Source organism: Engystomops pustulosus, chromosome 2, assembly GCF_040894005.1.
Source record: "Engystomops pustulosus chromosome 2, aEngPut4.maternal, whole genome shotgun sequence".
Lineage (NCBI taxonomy): Eukaryota > Metazoa > Chordata > Amphibia > Anura > Leptodactylidae > Engystomops > Engystomops pustulosus.
Window position 1 is genome coordinate 183,238,171 of NC_092412.1, and position 18,885 is coordinate 183,257,055.

General features: G+C 39.7%; 1 protein-coding gene across 3 annotated transcripts in view; it reads left to right on the plus strand.

Annotated features, from left to right (window-relative positions):
• The window catches only part of RAB29 (RAB29, member RAS oncogene family), a 49,089-nt gene extending 31,536 nt beyond the window's left edge, over nt 1-17,553 (plus strand). For 2 of the 3 annotated variants that reach the window (XM_072137489.1, XM_072137490.1), the window contains exons 5-11: nt 6,181-6,224; nt 10,797-10,899; nt 11,634-11,692; nt 13,533-13,679; nt 14,173-14,328; nt 15,213-15,359; nt 16,423-17,553. In XM_072137489.1, the coding sequence (XP_071993590.1) occupies nt 6,181-6,224; nt 10,797-10,899; nt 11,634-11,692; nt 13,533-13,679; nt 14,173-14,328; nt 15,213-15,359; nt 16,423-16,631 (865 nt within the window). In that variant the 3' untranslated portion in view covers nt 16,632-17,553. Of the gene's footprint in view, nt 1-3,994; nt 4,466-6,180; nt 6,225-10,796; nt 10,900-11,633; nt 11,693-13,532; nt 13,680-14,172; nt 14,329-15,212; nt 15,360-16,422 lie in introns of those variants that run through there. The other variant, XM_072137491.1, reaches the window with a different exon arrangement.
• The last annotated feature ends 1,332 nt before the right edge of the window (nt 17,554-18,885 follow it).

Below are 18,885 nucleotides of genomic sequence, written 5' to 3' on the forward strand. Positions count from 1 at the left end.
ATCATGCCTATTAGGAGCGCGTGCACACTTGTGAGCCAGGCCATGGCTGCGGCATCTGCGATATACGGGATGGGCGCATGGTTCCCACCGGAGACACGTTTGCACTTGGGATCGATGCCGTGGTTGCGGTGTTAATGGTATGTCACATAGTTGTGCCTCGTCGACCATTGGGATTGCAGTGTGTTTATGATTGATATACGGACATATAAGATTCATTAGAGACGTGTGCACACATACAGATAACATCATGGCCGCGACATCAACGGTATGTTAAGGAATCGTATCCCGAAATATATTGGGGTTATATTATTTCTGATACACATATGAAGACAGTATTATTGCCATTCTTTGTTTATTTATGATGCCGTATGTATATATAGTCCACAGACAAATTGATACAAATATATTTGTGCTCAAACACTAGAATCTCCAGCGATACAACCGAGTAGGGAACACGGTTTGTTTCTGTGTTTGTTTTTTCTTTTTTTTATTTAAAAGTGTATATGTGTTTGTATTTTAATTCTAAGCATGTGACAACACACGGGGAGGAAAGGGTGTAATAATGAACAGGTGGAAATAATCCAACCGTAATCCACTTCCTCCTATCGTATTTAGTCCGTGAGTTGTCTTTTGTATACTATACAGCCATGAGGAAGGACGCATAGTGCGTTTGAAACGCGTTGCTGAAGTATTTTTAAACTGTTACGCCAGAAAAAGTTTTTTGTATTTGTGACCAAGGTCCGCCAATAAAGTCATGGAGTTTTTTAACTTTAAAGATTGATGCCTAATTCCTGTAGCTGGATCCTAAACCAACGAAGTGTGATATAACAATCTCCAATCCAGGAGTGGATCTACAGCACGGAGGACATCTCTACATGCAAGATCTGGTGAGCAGACTGTGTGTTTTTTACTATTTTTTAATGCGGCTGTAAAGGCCTGGCAAAGCATTAAGAAGGAGGAAACCCAGCGTTTGGTGATGTCCATGGGTTCCAGACTTAAGGCAGCGATTGCCTCCAAAGGATTTGCAACAAAATATTGAAAATAAAAATATTTTGTTTGGGTTATGTTTATTTGTCCAATTACTTTTGAGCTCCTAAAATGTGGAGTGTTTGTAAAGAAATGTGTACAATTCCTACATTTTCTATAAGATATTTTTGTTCAACCCTTCAAATTAAACGTTACAATCTGCATTTGAATTCTGTTGTAGAGGTTTCATTTCAAATCCAGTGTGGTGGCATGCAGAGCCCAACTCGTGAAAATTGTGTCACTGTCCAAATATTTCTGGCCCTAACTGTATGCATATGAAAAGATGGTGATGCTAAAATGAACAAGATTTTCTCCAAATATTTTTTATTCAGTACAATTGAATAAAATACACAAAACCCCCACATATTTGGTATCGATGCGTTCGTATCAATCTGCATAATAAAACAGAATCATTAGTAGATCCGCAAAGTTAACCCCCATTAAAAAAAAACAAAAAATGCTCCAAAAAAGATAATTTTTACCCTATAAGAAATGCTCTAAAAAAGTGATTTAAAAAATGTTATGCACTCTAAAATAAGACCACTAAAAAGAACAATCCTTCTGGCAAAAAATAAGCCCTTAAACAGATTTGTGAGGGGAAAAATAAAAAAGTTATGCATATGAAAGATGGTGATACTAAAATTTACATTTTTGTCAAATTACTTTTTATTCAGTAAAATTGGGGAAAAAAAATAAAAATATATATAACTGAGGTAATCGTGGCAACCCATAGTATAAAAATAATATACTATTTTTATGGTATGGTTAACAGCCCAAAAAAAAAAAACATTTCCTCCACCAACAAAGAGTTAATAAAATCTCACCAATTACCTATAGATGCCCCAAAATTAAGTACCAGAAAAGTGCATCTCATGTGGCAAAAGAAATAAGCCTCTATAGGTCCACATTAAAAAAAGAAAAAAAATTATAGCCTGTACAATGTGACATAGCAAATCTGATCTGGATGGCGCCTCCTTCCCTTCTATGCCCGGCCGTGCGCCCACACAGCAGGTTACCAGCACATATGGGGTATCCGTGTACTCGGGAGAAATTGGGTATCAAACTTTGTGGAGCCTTTTTTCATTTAATCCATTGAAAATGTTTAATTTTCCACCCAAAATGGGTGTATTGTGAAAAAATATTACAATTTGTAGACTGCACCTCCGTTTTGTTTTAACCCCTATAAAACACCTAAAGGGTTAACAAACTTCTTAAAAGTGGTTTTTCATGAGGGGTGTAGTTTCCATAATAGGGTCATTTACGAGCCTTGCTATTATTTAGGCCTCTCAGTGTCAATTAGAAGTTGAGCAGGTCCATCTAAATACGGGTTTTGGTGATATGTATCATAATATTCTAGCAAAATATGTGGAATCTTAAAAAACTTTTAAACTGCACTATGTAGTGTGTAGAGGGTGCCAGATTCAGGCGCCCGTTTTGCATGAATGTTGTACCTACACTGCCTTGACAGAGTGCACCTTTAATATAGGGCATGGGGTGTTCACCATTAGGGTTATCACGGTCCGACTGTGCATCGGAGCACCCATTTCAATGACGAAATCTGTGACACGTGAAAAATTATGCACCCGAGACACAAATGGGTCACTTGCACCACATATGTGGCACCAACACATATAAATACAGGTGGTCCCCTAATTAAGGGCACCCGACTTACAGATCACCCCTAGTTACAAACGGACCCCTCTGCCCACTGTGACCTCTGGTGAAGCTCTCTGGATGCTTTACTTTGGTCCAAGACTGCAATGATCAGCTGTAAGGTGTCTGTAATGAAGTTTTAATGATAATCTTTGGTCCCATTACAACAAAATATTTTGAAAATCCAATTGTAACTGGGACAAAACAATTATACAGTTCCGACTTACATACAGATTCAACTTAAGTGGAAACCCAAGGAACCTATCTTGTATGTAACCCGGGGACCGCCTGTATATGTGCAATATGTTTGCACATGAAAGAAGGTGCAAAGTCAGATAGAAAAATGGCCAAGGTCCTTAGTAAATGTGCCCCTATGACTGAACAAATGTGTACAATTTTCAACACATGTGTTAGCCTTATAGTAAGTTCTGCTAGTTTCCTTTTACCCTTTTCGTGGCAAATTACCACAATTTTTAATTGCAGCATGTGGATATGATTTGTTGTACTATCCTGCTATTATTACCCAGTAAATATTTAGCTTTTACATATATATGAATATGATGTTGTTAAATTGAGATTTCTTACAATTACCATATCACAGTGGTAGAGTATAGTTATGAGGAATATATCGTCTATTATAATCATGACTGAATATTGGGTCTCACGTCCAAACCCTGCGACCTTAGTTTTATGTGCCCAGGCTACTCATTGGTGGCTTCTCATATGCTTATGATTTATGGAGTGTGGCGGGCGATACATTGTCTTACGTATCACAGCAACCATTTCAAACCATCTCATCTCCATTCACAGAGCAATAGACTCCATTCTACTCCTATAGGATCAAGTCTTCCTAGAACAGCACGTTCATAGAAATGTTTACCCTCTCGATCCCTACTTTTAATTTCTGCTAATTCGTTTTTTTTAAATGACGAATCTGCAGAAATGAATTCTCTCTATGTAGAGAAAGCGGCCGCGCACAGACTCTGTATTCTTGGGCCTAATGGATCTATAGTATGTCCGCAACCATGCGAGGGGTATGAACGTAAAAGAAAGAGGACACGACATTGTGGCGAATCTGCCGCCCTCACAGTCTGAGGTAGCACCCATCTTCCATTTTTGTGCGAGAAATGACCTCTCAACCACACCCACTCATGCCTGGGCCGCCGCACCACCTCCACAGACCTCCTCGCAGCAAATTATCTCTAAGAGTGATGTTTTGAATAATCCAATCAGCGCGATGTGTGTCGTGAACGCCCCAATAGCATTGCGAGGCGTGCACCAAGCGAGTTAGGCTGTTCCCTTGGCTCAAGGGCTGGAGGCGGCGGTTGGGGAGGGGGGGATTCGCGGACTGAGGCGGCGATAAATTGCATTTTAATTCTCCTTAAGGACTGTGTACTTGTATCTCCTGGGGGTGGGGGTGACCAGCCAGCGTTACTCGCAGTTGTAGCGTTTGTACATTACGTTGCTTGCTGGTAGTGTAGGCTGTCTGCCCCGCCTCCCCCGGTTTTCCCGCCTCTTTTCACTCCTGGCTTAGACGGCCATTAATGTGAGGTTTTCCCGGGGAAGAAGGGATAGCTGGGATTTTACTCCCCCCCATCTGTAGTAAGAGAACACATACGCCTGGGCCTCTTATCTCCCAACCCCCCTCCTTTAGCAACCCCCACCCTCCATAAAGCGGCCTCCCGGGGGTCTCATACAAAGGAAGCCGCTCGCCCCCCTTATCTCCCACCTCTCTCGGCTGTTGTCGCTGTTTAGTATCCGCAGGAACCATGTCCAGGCCGGTCAGGTGAGTACGAGGCCTGCGAGGCTTGTCCCAGTTACACGTGTGTGCGCAATGGCTGTGGAGCTCATTGTGTGGTGTGTGTGTGAGCGTGCCGGAGATGCGATGCTGGAGGCAGCCATAGCGCTCAGCGCTACACCATGCCACCGCTTTGTACTTGTACAGGTGTGCAGCCTCTGCGGCTTTCTGCGGGGAAGGCCGCCTTGCTCTGCCGCGAGTCGAGGTTTCATTGAGTTTTCCCTACTCTGTGATGGCTGCGCTCATGTAATGTACGGGCCGGCATGTGTGCGGAGCAATCACGTGTACGATCGCCATGTACTGTACATCGTATGATCGCTCTATGGGGGCCATGTACATTGAGGCTTGTGGGGACTAGGTTGCAGAGGGCTGGGCAAGCAGCTGTTTCTGGGGGAAGGGCAAAAAGTGTGTACATACTGGCTGCTACACATTGCTCTTTCTGAACAAAGGCTGGATGGGATCGAAGCCTGTAGCCACCAAATGGCACTTTCCCCGTGGGTCTGATGCACTTCTAAAGTATAAAAAAAAATCTCATTTTTTTTTTCTTCTTGCGTTATTGCTGATTTTTTTTTTTTTTTTGGATTGGACATACAGGCTATATTCACACGTGTCAGTAGTTAATGGCTGAGTAACTACTTGCATCCTTTTGTGCAGACGTTTTATACAGAATGATTTTGTACTGAGCATAGTAATGACTTGTGTGACGTTTATAATTATAGCTTTAATTTAAAAAATAAAACTTCATATGTGAATATACTCTTGAATGAAAACCTTGCTCTTTTGGGGTACTTGTTTGCTGTCCTGGTCTTTTTGCTATATCACTCTTATCTGACCAGTTCCCATGTGAAAGGGGGTTCACTAGTCCAGGGAGTCCTATAGATGTGACCAAAGCACAGGCTGAATACCACCACTAATGTTCACATGTTGCACTTAAACCATTCATGTTGTAGGTCAGTCTTGTGGATAAGGCATCATTGTACTCATTGGCCCGAGGGACATTCAGTTAGAAAGATATAAACAATACCTTATTAGATCTAACACTTTTTTTTACCAGTCTATGTTAGCAAAATCTTTGAGAATATATTCTAGTGGATTTAATTAAAATCAGCCTGTATTTTAGTTTAAATGTACACCCTCAAAATTTCAACTGTATTTGATATGGTAGCCATCTTGCTGAAGTTCACTGAGGTCTTGGATTACATGGAGACTATGTAATCATGGGGGGGGGGGGCAAGTGACTCCACCCAGCAGCTTTAAGACATCAACTCCAGACAGGAGACCCTCCATAGACAACTGCTGAAATGAAGATTACAAGTCACATTTTGACTAAAACAGTGATGTTACTCATGTACACAATACGCTGCTTATTTCTCTAGTATGTTTAATTATTAGATATGCTTTGAGGGTTTGTGTAATAGGTCATTAGGCACCAAAAAAAACCACTTTAATGTGTATTAAATGGGTTGTCTCATTTCATCTTCTTTCTCATTAAAGCTATGTCTTTTTATCCAGAAAGTCCTTTTCTAAGAAAGGCCTGCCCCCCCAGACTGGATAGTGTGTAGAAGCATCCACTAGCTGTCAGACTAATCGAAAACTAGTGAAATCTCCACCCACACAGAACCATTTTTTCTGTAAACACATTTTGGAATAAAACGATTGCCACTCCCCTTGATATGAAGGTAAATTCTCTTAATGTATTACAGGAACAGAAAAGTGGTTGATTATTCACAGTTCCAGGATTCTGATGGTATGTATGTTGACCTAGTAATTATTTTTAATGTGTACTTTAAAAAAAAAAAAAAAAACTCTTGTATTTTTGATATCCTTTATTAAACTAAAGATCCTGTTTATTTCCTCTTAATTTTTCATGATTATGTTTAGAGGTCTGGAGAGGCAAATCATTTTTTTGAGTCTAAAGAGAGGTTAAGGGAGGCCTGGAGGGCAGTGCTGGGTAAAAGTTCACCTGCACTTTTAAGTAATTATTGCTGTCCCGTCTCCCTCTCCTCCCTATAGCAGTATGATGAGCTTTAAAAGTTTAGTTATGCTTTAAAGGACTTCTGCCGCCAGGATCAAGGATTGTAAGCCAAGCACACTGACATACATGCATGTGCTTCCTATGACATGACCTGCTATTCAAGCTTTCTATTCCTTGGCTTCAAAAATTATGCAAATGTCTGAGGGTCTCCAGGCTCCATTAACACCTATGGAAACCTGAGCCCATCAGACTCATTTGCATACTTGCCCCCTTTTTTACATAGAAAGGTGTTATGAGAAGCTAACAGAAGCGCAGATACTGACATAGGGGCATACACCAGTATGTCAGTGTGGTTACTGGATTCTTGATCCAGGTGGTAGATGTTCCTTAACCATATTGCATAAATGGAGTAGTGCATATGGTAAACTGTTATCTTATATACTGAAAATATATGGTAAATGCGAATTATTAAATTATCTATTATTTGTACTGCTGTGACTTAGAGGACCTTTCACCACCTCATACATGTGGAGATGTACATCAGCACTGTACAGGATTCAGGGGCACTTAGAATTTTCTTTCCAGCTCTCACAGTTGAGATATCGGTAAAGATATCTGACCATTATCCTCTCCTTTGTCAGATAGGCGGAGCTGGAGCAGTTATGGTGTATTATGATCTTCTACTTCAGTGATTTTCGACCTTTTTTGAACCGCGGCACACTTTTTATACTTAGAAAATCCTGGGGCACACCACCAACCAAAATAGCACAAAATGACACTAAAACAGTCATATTATACATATAGATAATAATATAGATTCTAAATTTATTTTACTCACTCAGTGTGAAACCTGGACCTGTTTGGATAAACACAACAGGGATATCCTGGCAGGAATGGTGGAAAGACACACACAAAGCTCTTCCCCAACAGTTCTCAGTTTCTCCCTGGTTTTAGTATATGGTGCTGAATATTATGTGGCTCATATACTGCAAAATAAAGGGGTACAATGAGAAGTACTATGGCCATGAGGCCAGAGTACAAGTGCCAGCTCATATACTCAGCATATGTGCTGGTACTTGTAGTACTCCAGCCTCATGACTATAGTATTTCTCATTTTACATTTCTCTGGGAAACAAAACACAGGGGGCACCATAGTCTGGGGAACTTTCCCCCGCGGCACACCCGACCATGTGTCGCGGCACACTAGTTGAAAATCACTGTTCTACTTGTCAGAGAAGATTGGCATAACACAGTCCCCCCTCCCAGCACCCACTCTGACAGTAGAGAGGATTACAGTCAGATATTTGGACTGATATCTTGGCAACCGTGGGGGCTAGAAAGAAAATCATGGTGCCCATGGATCTATTTAACGGGCCCTACAGGGGTGTATATTAATCTTCACATGTGTGAGGTAGTAAAAGGTCCTCTTTAAGTAGAACTACATTTGAAGCTGATGTATGTCTTGGTTTACATTCTTTAAAATTCTGATTAAAGAACCGTACAATAGAGCACCTATTTAATTGTCCTATGTCCTTGCAGAACTTAATTGTTGATGATATAGTCTCTATGTAAGATATGAGTACAGGAAGCTAATAAATGAAATTACTTTAAGAAACGCTGCTCATGCTAGCAGTAGAGAAAAGGGCATCAGAGAAGTGGTTTTCCCTGATAAAGTATATTGCAAAGCTAACCAGTATCATTTGCACTATTCATTACCAAAATAAAAAGTGGCCTCAAAGGTACTATTACACTTAAAACTGCACATAGACTTCTGTTTCCTGTAGCTTAGAGGAAAGCGGGAATTAAGGAGGTGTGAGAAGGGGCACTTATAGTTCCAGGCACTGTGACTGTAGTAATCATATGTGTTATCTAGGGTAATCTTATGTGATATCTTCCTTCTAAAATCAGCATTTAACATTATGCTCTCTCACCCTATCCCTTTAGTACCTCTATCCCCTGCATCCTGTAATCTCAGGACAGCAGAGGATTTTCCGCACACATGGAGGGCAGTGCTCCTTATTCTAACAGCCTTTTGAAGGTTCAGAATAAAGGGGCTACGGCAACGCCTTCAAAAACCTTCTGGCTCATTCGCATAATTTTAAGTTTAATTTAGACTTTCAGATGTATCACCACTGCCATGGTGCCTGGATCTATAAGTGCCCCTGATGTATCACGCTTGGCTTTGATGGTATACCTCCGGTATACGCATACCTCCGACTCCCACATATATGGGGCATGTTTACAGAAAAGCTATCATCACAATAAAGCATGAATAACCCAGGGGCACATACTTGTAGATCCAGGCACCATGATCGTGGTAATCTTATGTTTGTTATTCATGGCCTCCTTCCTTCTATAAAAAAACCTACAATTATGCCAATGAGCCTGCAGAGCTCTAAGTGCTGTAGATTTACAAGCTGTTACAAAGAGCAGAACATGTCTCGCCAAAAAACACTGCGCTTTCTCTTCTGCCTGTGTAATCTAGCAGGAGGAGAGACCTGATGTGCTCATTGAAACAGCCACAAGAGCACTTCAGGCTCATTAGCATAATTATTAAAACTTCTTTTAGAAGGTGGCCATGGATAACAAAGATTGTGTGCCTGGATCTGAGTAAGTAACCCCTGGTTTATCATGATGGATTTTGATGGTAGATTTCATCTAAAGTACATCTTTCATTTGATTTCATGCATTATCATCCAAACATACCTTGAGAATGCTGTAGCTACACTGATGCAGAAAAATATCTTGTTTAATCCCTGAGCTCAGTGGTTTCGTTGAAAAAACAATTGTAAAATTCAGGACCTTGGGAAAGCTGGGTTGCATGCTGCTTGCCGTTCATAAACACATTACACGCATCTTCCTGAACTGTCCAGACAGGACTAATCAACCTGAGCTGAATGACAGCAGCTGGAATGGTGCTGCCGTTGATTACTTCTGCCTGTCGGGCACAACAGCGATTTAAATCGGTCTCTGAAGTAGAGCAGGAGCGTCTCATTACCCTGTATTTTATAATTTTTTTTTCAGCAAAACCAGCTCGGGGATTAAACAAGATATGCTTCTGCATTAGTGTAGATATAGCATTCCCAATATATGTTGCATTAAATCAAATAGTAGATTTCCTTTAAGTCATCAGCCTTTTTTTTTTTCACTATACTATAACCAAGTTATTTATGTAGGAAATAAAAAGAAAAAATACTTTCATTGTAATTATGCAAAACTCTGTGGGAAATGTTTTCAAAAAGTGTTTCACATCATAATGCTGCACAGTATAGCAGTGCTAGTGCTTTTATTCTGTACCTATAGCACTTTTTTGAATCCATCAGAGAAACTCGCCTCTACAAACAAACTAAAGCATAGAGTAGTATACAGAGAACATGCACTGGACAATTCTGCCTTCATCCAGTTTTCCTCATCACTCTAGCAGTTCTGAGATAAGTGCAGACATTCCTTCCCCTCTGATCTGTATGGGAGGAGCTTCACTGCTGAGCATGAGGAAAAAAAGTGCATCCACATTCAAATGTACAACATACATTAAAATGTACAACATTAAATCTGGAATAGTACAGATGTGTATAACAAATTCCATAATTTTCCATATTCTGATGAAAAATATTCAACGGTGAACTTGATTCTGGCTCCACCAGAATGCTCGCACTCCCTAGCCCGGGCTTTAACCATTGTACTACAATCATTATTAGTCATAATGTATACTTCACATTGCATTTTCATTAACTTTTTGGACGATTGTAGTCTGTTCTGAATCTATAAATGTCTTCTAAATCTACATCAACATCTTTTGACATTGTTGCATTTAGTTTGTAGCCCTTACATTCTAGCAGGGTCTCTGACTGTCATATTCATAGGAAAGGATGTAGGCATTTTATGGATCCAACATAACTACAATGTACATTTTTTTTATATACATAATCATAATTTCTAAAATTGAAATAGATTTGACCACCCAAACATTTAATCTTTTATACCTATCTATATAACTTTTTATATTAACTATTTGATATGGTAATGCTGGCTATGTGGTACAGTCCATGCAGTTTTCACATTAATGGAATGGGTGATATTTCTATCTCCATAGGCACAAGTATAAAAAGAAAAGCATATTATTGTACGCAGATTTATACGGGTGGGAAGGGGGGGGGGAAGCTCTGAACACATTGAATTTCATAGAATCAATATATTTTCTGGCAATTTGAACAGAGGCTATTGATACCTTTAAAGTCGGTATGAACCTACGCAATCTGCCTTTTATATATACAGTAATTCTGTGCTTATGTCTGTTGAAAATGATGGGAATGTATAATATATATATTATATTTTTTTTAATAGATGAGGAGTATGGAAGAGAATCTGCTCCTCCTTCTAAGAAATCTCGGACCTCTTCTCGGGAGGTAAAGGAGAAAAGATCTGGCAAAAACTCACAGGAGGACAGGTAAGTTCTGCGAATCCGATTAGCCTTCATTATCCAAGCTTTTAAAGACTTAAGAGACTTTAAAGGGCATTTCTGGAATATAAAAACATCCGATTAAAAAAAAAACCATAATGTTAATAAAATACAACAAAACTTAATGTCAATCACAAATTGGAGCAGTTTGCTTTTGATTCACAAAATGTAATCGGCTTTTTAAAGTAGGTGGAGTTATCTCTAAGGTGCCCACCACAGTATACTACAACTCCCATGAGCCCTTAGTTCTCAGCAACCCCATCATCCTCTTGTTGCCTGCTCTCAGTAAACACTCTTCCTCTGTTAACATAATGATGTGTGTAAATGCCATTATTGCACTTTACATTATCTCAGTGGGGCCAATGTCACATACTTTACTGGGTTACCATGCACTAGCGTGTGATAAATGAACGTGTCCCCACCAGACCTTAGAGGGGGCGTGGGGTACATGTCCGGCCTGCTGGAGAGATTGGACATGTCCTATATTTTCCACGTATACAGAACAGTATACCATATTGCCCTGTGCACCTATAACTTGCTTGGGGCGGAGGTGGGGGGCGGGGTATCTTCCATTCTGTCTAAAAGAAATTTAGGGGGATAAAAGGCAATGTGCCCAAGCATTGTTCATACTTCAGGCCATGATGGTTGAAATCTTAAAATATGAATGTACAAATGCTCTTTTAACTTTGCATTTTTTTTTCAACTGCTTTTCTCTCAAACAGTGAGGATTCTGATGAAAAAGAGGTGAAGAAAACTAAAAAAGAAGAGGGAGACTCTGCAGGTAAACTTGCAAGATTACATTTTCTTAACACTAAAATGCTCGTCCATTAGGTTTGTTTGGCATAACATTAAAACTGATTAAGACTTATTAGTGACCAAAATCTGAAAGTGCATTTTCAAATAGAGGGACAGAATCAATGGCCGCTCAAGGGTGCTGACTCAATTTCCAAATCCTGAATAAGGTAATGAATAGTGTAGAAAATTATTCAGTTCTAAGACCTAAAGATACACAAGCCTGACAAAATAAAGGTCAAATAACGCAATTCCCTTCATGTCTGTTTCATTAAATATCATGCCACTAAAAACATAAGGGTTTTTGCATCTCATAACCCCTACGCACACCAGGATGTACTATAAAATCCTGGTGCTGCATGGGGTATGGAGAGAGCTACATCCGTATAATACAGCTGACACCTGCCTGTCACTGCTGCAGTTGGTGCTGGCACCGATCGCGGCAGTTATCCTGTTAAGTGCCACGGTTGTTCACAATACGCCAGCACATACCGCAAATTGTGCGCAATGTACAAAAGATTTTTTTAAAATCTATTAAAACCTATATAAATTTGGTATCCCTGTGATCGTAGCGACCCAAAGAAAAGTGTCATTTGAAGCGTAAAATGAAATGCGTAAAAAACTGCCTACACAAAACGCCATAAATGTCTGGGGTTTTTTTTTCCCAGTTCAATTTCACTGCACTTTGAATTATTATTTTTTTTTTCCAAGCTTTCCAATGTTTCAAATGTTTGGATGTTTCACTATTTAAGTTGCAGTAAAAAAAAAAATTTTATATACAGCTTTCCATTTCTGGGATCCTGACTGTAACTTAAAGCGTGGATTTCTGTGGTTCTGAGGTTGCGAACTAAGAGTTCTCCTTACTGAGACTGCCAATTAAGGCCGCCAGGTAGGTGTGTCAACTCTTATATCCATGGACCCTCCACTTGGGGATTCTGGGAGAGTTTGCAAAGTGGAGCATCCGTGGAGAACTTACTTCCCGACGAAAGTCGCAAGCCTCACTGGGCCAAACCAGTTACCTACGCTGTAGTGAAAAGACCCAACCAGGTTGAAACAGTTGGGAGTCTGTTCCTTCTGGAATAGATATACTGGTTTGGTTTTAAACCCGCTTCATGTCAAAGACTTCCTGAAGGTCATGCTTGTCAAGGGAACTGCCTTACAAGGTAGCTAATTGAAGTGTGGTTTTCCAATCCTGGAAAACTTTGTATATTCTCCATTTCTCTGAAGCATCCATACACAATTGTGATATATAAAATATTATAGGATATGAAATATATAGTGAGGTTTTCTTTTTTTAATACAACACCTAGATTGTGTTTTAAGGTACCAGAGTTCAGGAGATATAGCCATTTGAAGTCGGCCACTGTCATGACCTCTATAATTGTCCTTTCTGCACGAGGCATGTACATATAGGATGTATATAGCCGTATGGCAGTTGTGATGGGATTAATCTGGTTTCAGCACCTTTTGAAGGACAATTTCTTTATTTGTATTACATATGATGGCATTGAAATTTAGGGGATTTTGACTCAGCAGAATCCTCTGTGCGGTAGTTGTCAGTCGATAAACTGGGTTATCATGTGAGCACCTTTTTGAGATTGTGGAAGGGGCAAGAAGCTTCACTCCCACATACTTGCCTGAAGGATATTACCCACAGTCTTTTGTTCTAACACCTGCACATAATGTAAAATACTAGTGGATTATACAGGAGATTTTCAGAGAATAAGATCTTTAAAATGCATGGTATTTGATGCAGTTACACACTGGGCACAGATTGCGAGTAATCGCCATATTTAATACCATATATTATAACTTTATTTTTGTTTCAGAGGAAGACTTTGGCAGTGATGAAGATTTGGCAGCTGGAGATGGAAAAGCAGATAGTGACTATGAGAGTCCCAAAAAGAGTAAAAAAGGCAAAAAAGCAACACCTGAAAAGAGACGTGCTTCCAAAGGAAGGAAGCGATCAGCCCAAGGTAGCAAAAAGTTTTTGTGTTAAACTTTTCTTTTGTAGGATGAACTAGTTCTTCAATGAAATTTCCTGCACACTGCACTTGGAGGTGCTCAATTCCTCCTTTACTGCATTGACTCTAAAACAATTGAGGTTGTGAAATCCTAGAACACTTCCCATATATAAACCAGTGGTTGGGTGTCCTAAATATCAATTTAAAAACTGTCGTGGGCACATTTAAAACAAAATAACACTTAAACCCTAGTGTTAGATCTAATAGAACACACCAGGTTCAGTTCACTGGATATCACTATGGATATCATTGGATATCACTGGATATCATTATGGAGAAGGGATCTTTATACTTGAGAAGTTACTGCTTCAAAATATGTTGTACCTCTTTTGCACCTCAGATGAAATTGAAGATAAAAGACTTGCTTGCAATTAAAATGTATACAACATAGAGCCTTAAACTGACAGGTTCCCGTTTCATTGTTTCCATAACTCTTTATTTTTAGATGACAGTGATGATGAAAAGGAACAACGTAAAAATGTTCGTCAACAAAGACAAGCTGCATCCAAGGCTGTCTCCAAGCAAAGGGAGATGTTAATGGGAGATGCTGGAAGTGAAGAGGAGGAGCAGGAGGATGAAGAGGAAGCCCAGTTTTTGGAAAGTAAGTTTTAATTACCATTGGTTTAACATTCATGTCTGCTGATCTTCGCTGTTATGAGTATTAATAGTTAAAAAGTAAACAAATTACAATTAACTAGAAGAGGATGTTTCACAAACAGGGTTGCATATAGTTGCTTGCATAGTCATTCAAGCAGGTAATGCATCACATTGCGGTTTGCAGATTTGTTAAATAAGTAAAACTAGGTTAAAATTCTTAATGTACTTTGGTATGAACAGCTAGAGGTATTGACCAAAGCAGCATCAGGGCAGGTGATGCCAGAGGTTCAAGGTAATGGCATCCAAATTTGAGTTGCAGAAGACAGATTGCATCTTAACAGACTTCTCCACCTGCATATGTGTATATCATCTTCAGGCACGTTAATATGTTCAGTCACTATAAAAATTCTTTCCAGCCCAATTGGCCATTTGTTGTTTTTGTCCTCATTGTGGATGTAAAGTCCTGCAGCAGAACCCAATATTGAAATCAGAGAAAAAGGGTTGAAACATTCAGCTCCATAAACAGCTTGGTCCTTTATTAATCTATTTGTAGATGTATTGAACAGTGCTGCATTTAACTGACCTCTGGGCACTTCACACCACTGTACATCAGTGTATAGACAGGGCCGGGGAGAAGACCTTCCTGCGATCTTCATATAAGGCCTGGCATGGTCCACCAGGAAGCTGAAGGCCCCGCCTATATGAAGATCCGCTGTTTGTATTGAACATTGTTCAATGTTATTTACAAATGGATCAATAAAGGAGCAAGCTGTTTCTATCAGTTTGGAAGTTTCAACCCTTTTTCTTTGAGTAAAGATATATAAATGTCAAAGTAAGTATTTTGTGACTATAGTCTTCCTTTTTGTAATTGCTTATTTGCATTTTCAGAAGATTCTGGGAGTGATGAAGACTTCATGGTTGAAGATGATGACGACAGTGATTATGGTCGATCAAAGAAGAAGAAGAAAATTGTGAAAAAATCCAAGCCTGAAAAGAGAGAGAGGAAAGTACCGAAGCCTAGGCTAAAAGCTACAGGTAACAAATCTTTTATCACCAGGCCTGTGGAAACATTAGACCCACAACACCTCAGGATGTTGTAAACTGGTTAATGCTTAGCTTGTCCTTCTGCATTACTTTTGGTTTTCAAATGGATTGTGTAGAGCTTCTTTACAATCTCTTGAATGGGCCAAAACTGCAATCCCTGCAACATGAAGTGACAAGGTTGCTGCTTGATAAACCAATGCACCCAACCTCATGGAACCCCTTCAAACTGCAGGTCAGCAGTGATGTGTGAGAACGCTGCCACTCTTATAAATTATGGCCATTTATAATGATGGAACAGCAGTGCCTCATTTAGTTTGGCTGAAACATCCATTTGTAGCTTGTTTTGTATTTGAGGTAGTAATGGTTCAAACTTGTCTGCAATAGATTTAAAGGGGTTATACAGCCGTTCTATCCAAAAATCAAAAAGCATTGCATCCCTTTTTATGTTCCCTTATTTAATACACCCACGTTTTTCAATTTCCCGGTTATTAGAATGAATTTTTAATACATATTTTACCTTTTATGGCTGGTGGCATGAAATGTCTAAAGATGGCCACCGCGCTCCGCATGATAATATTAGTTCCCAGGATACCACACTCCCAAGGAGCACTTTTGTGCACGCCCACATCACACGCTCTTCTTCAATTGGCTGTGTAGCAGGCAGGGACAGCGTGCACGCACACACGCTGGTGAGTGCGAGCAGCATGCACTGCAGAGAGCCTTCTACGCATGCGCGGCGGAAGACGCTGGTCGTTACCTTAGAGATCAGTAAGTGTAAACAGCTTTGGTTTGGCAAACTAACAATTACATTATCTTACAAATAATGAATTATTCGTAATAACTGTAAATTGGTGATTGCCAAATCTTTATTGCACCTTGTGGCTAGCAATGTCCGTGGCCATACAACCCCTTTAAGAATGAAGAAGAAAAATGTCGACCTTGAAAATGCAGACAATGTCAATAATTCAAATTTCTAAGTTTAAGGTCCATTTCAAAAAGAAACTCTTAAAGCTTGTTTCGCTCAATAGAATGACCTTTTATCTGTACGTTTTAGTAACACCCAGTCCAGCGAAGGCCAAAGGAAAGAGTCGCCCTGCAGCAGCAAAGGCATCAAAGGAAAAATCTCCATCCCCTAAAGCGGAGGAGGAAGAGGAAGATGATGAGCCCGAGACACCACCCCCAGAGAAGAAACCTGCCAGTCCTCAGCAAGAGAAGTCTGGGGAAGAGGCATCTGATGAAGAAGCGCAGAGTACAGAAGACTAAATTGTTGGGTTTTGGGGTCAGGGTGTGAGGGTGATTGTTTGGGGAGATTTTATTAAAAAAAACAAAAGTTATAAAAAAAAAAAAAAAAAAAACAGACAGACTTGGTTTAGAACATGATTTAGGCTATTGCTTGACTTTTTCACCTCCAACTCTGTCTTTAATTTCTGTTTTAAGAGTTACATACGCGCTTTTCTATTTTATCCAGCAAAAGGTGATACTTTTTGCCATTTTTGGGGTTAATGGTTGGTTGTTCCCATCACCTGTTTGAATAAAGCCATGCACATTTTTAATAAGTTTGCATAGCTGATATATATTTTCCCTTTTTGTCTGTCATTTGTTTTTTTACATTATTCATTAGAATTTTAGTGATCTGAATGGTAATCTGGAAATTGGAATGTTCTCTGCGGTTCAGTAGATTGATGTGGTCATTTTCCTCACAGTAACTAATGGGAAGCTTCCCAACTTGCCATTTTATAATTTTTTTTTTAAACATTGACACTAATGTTTGATATATTCCCCCAACTTATCTGTATTATACATAATGGTATGGGGATTCCCTTTTTGACAGTTCAAACTTTCATGAGGAACTGAACCCCAGTAAGTGTTATACCTCCAACAGACAATGCTGTGTGGTGCTTTGTTGCCCATAAGTACTGCTGAGGTTTTCAGTGTGACCCTCCTGTCCGCGCAGGTATCTTAAATTCATGATTTAATTGGATTGACAATTGTGAAGCTACTGGCAAAAGATGTGTTTTAAATTTTGTCAGAATACATAATATAAGCAATGTGTAATTTTAATTGTTGGAAGCCATCTTATAAAAGTTGAAAATGATCTGCTATCCATTTCAATTTTCTCCTTTATTGTAAAACTGGCTATCATATGAAAATAAATCATGAACATGCAGTTGGTATCACATCACAACTGACTTTGCTTATTATTGGAAGCTGCCAAAACTGGTGTGTTCTTTTTGGTATTTTGGGGAAGGGGGGGTGAGAGAGGAGTTGCTTTAGTATAGAATCTGGGTAGCTACAAAGGATGTTAAATTATAGACCATATATAAAGCATTGCATATTGTTATAAACTTGCAATGATACTTTAAAATGCATGCGATGTATCAAGGCATCATAGAAGCAAAGAATCCGTTTTGAGCCAAATCCAGACTTTTATATTGTGGGCTCCGGCCTCTGCAGATTTGTCTATGTACTCAATCATTTTGTTACAGGACATTAGTCTTGTAGCAAGACTGGAATCGGGTCAGTTGTTTTGGGGGAATTGGGCCAATGCATGACTTTGGTTCAGAGACTGAATGCTAGTATGAGCTTGACCGCATGCACTACTAGCTCCTTAAATAGTAATTCTGTTAAATGATCATATAGTTAATGTAAACATTTCTTGGGAAATATTGAGGACCTGCTCCTTCATTGTTTTATGTGTGTGCATGCTGAAAGTTCCACAGCAATCAATGTGTGTAATTGATGTATTTGGTCAGTACAGGCAGTCCCCTACATAAGGACACCCGACTTGTAGACAACCCCTAGTTACAGACGGACCCCTGTGACCTCTCGTGAAGGTCTCTGGATGTTTCGAGAGCCCTAGACTGCAATGATCAGCTGTAAAGTGTCTGTAATGAAGCCTTATTGATAATCCTTTGTCCCATTGCAACAAAAAATGTTGAAACTACAATTGTTACTGAGGCAAAAAAGAAAAATGTGTCAAACTACACTTATAAAATATACAGTTTCAACTTCCATACAAATTCAACTTAACCCCTTAACGCTCTGCGCCGTAGCTCTATGGCGCAGAGGTATAAGGGATGTATGGAGAGGGCTCACGGGCTGAGTCCTCTTCATACAGAGGTGGGGATTTTGCACCGATCGCGGCTATTAACCCTCTAAACGCCGCCGGCGGCGTGCGGGCGCCGCCATCTTTTTTCCGATCGCCATGCCCCCCCAATGTCATCGGGGGGCGGCGATTGGTTACCATGGTAGCCTCGGGGCTTCTTTTGACAAGAGGCTACGTGGCTTATGCAGGTTCGTTACAATGAGCCAGTGGCTCATTGTAATGTATGACCTGCAAAAATGCCATATATTGCAATACTGTAGTATTGCAGTATATGGTAGGAGCGATCTGACCATCTAGGGTTAATGTACCCTAGATGGTCTAAAAAATAGTGGAAAAAAAAAGTTTAAAAAATAAAAAAAATAAAATATTAAAAATTCAAATCACCCCCCTTTCCCTAGAACGGATATAAAA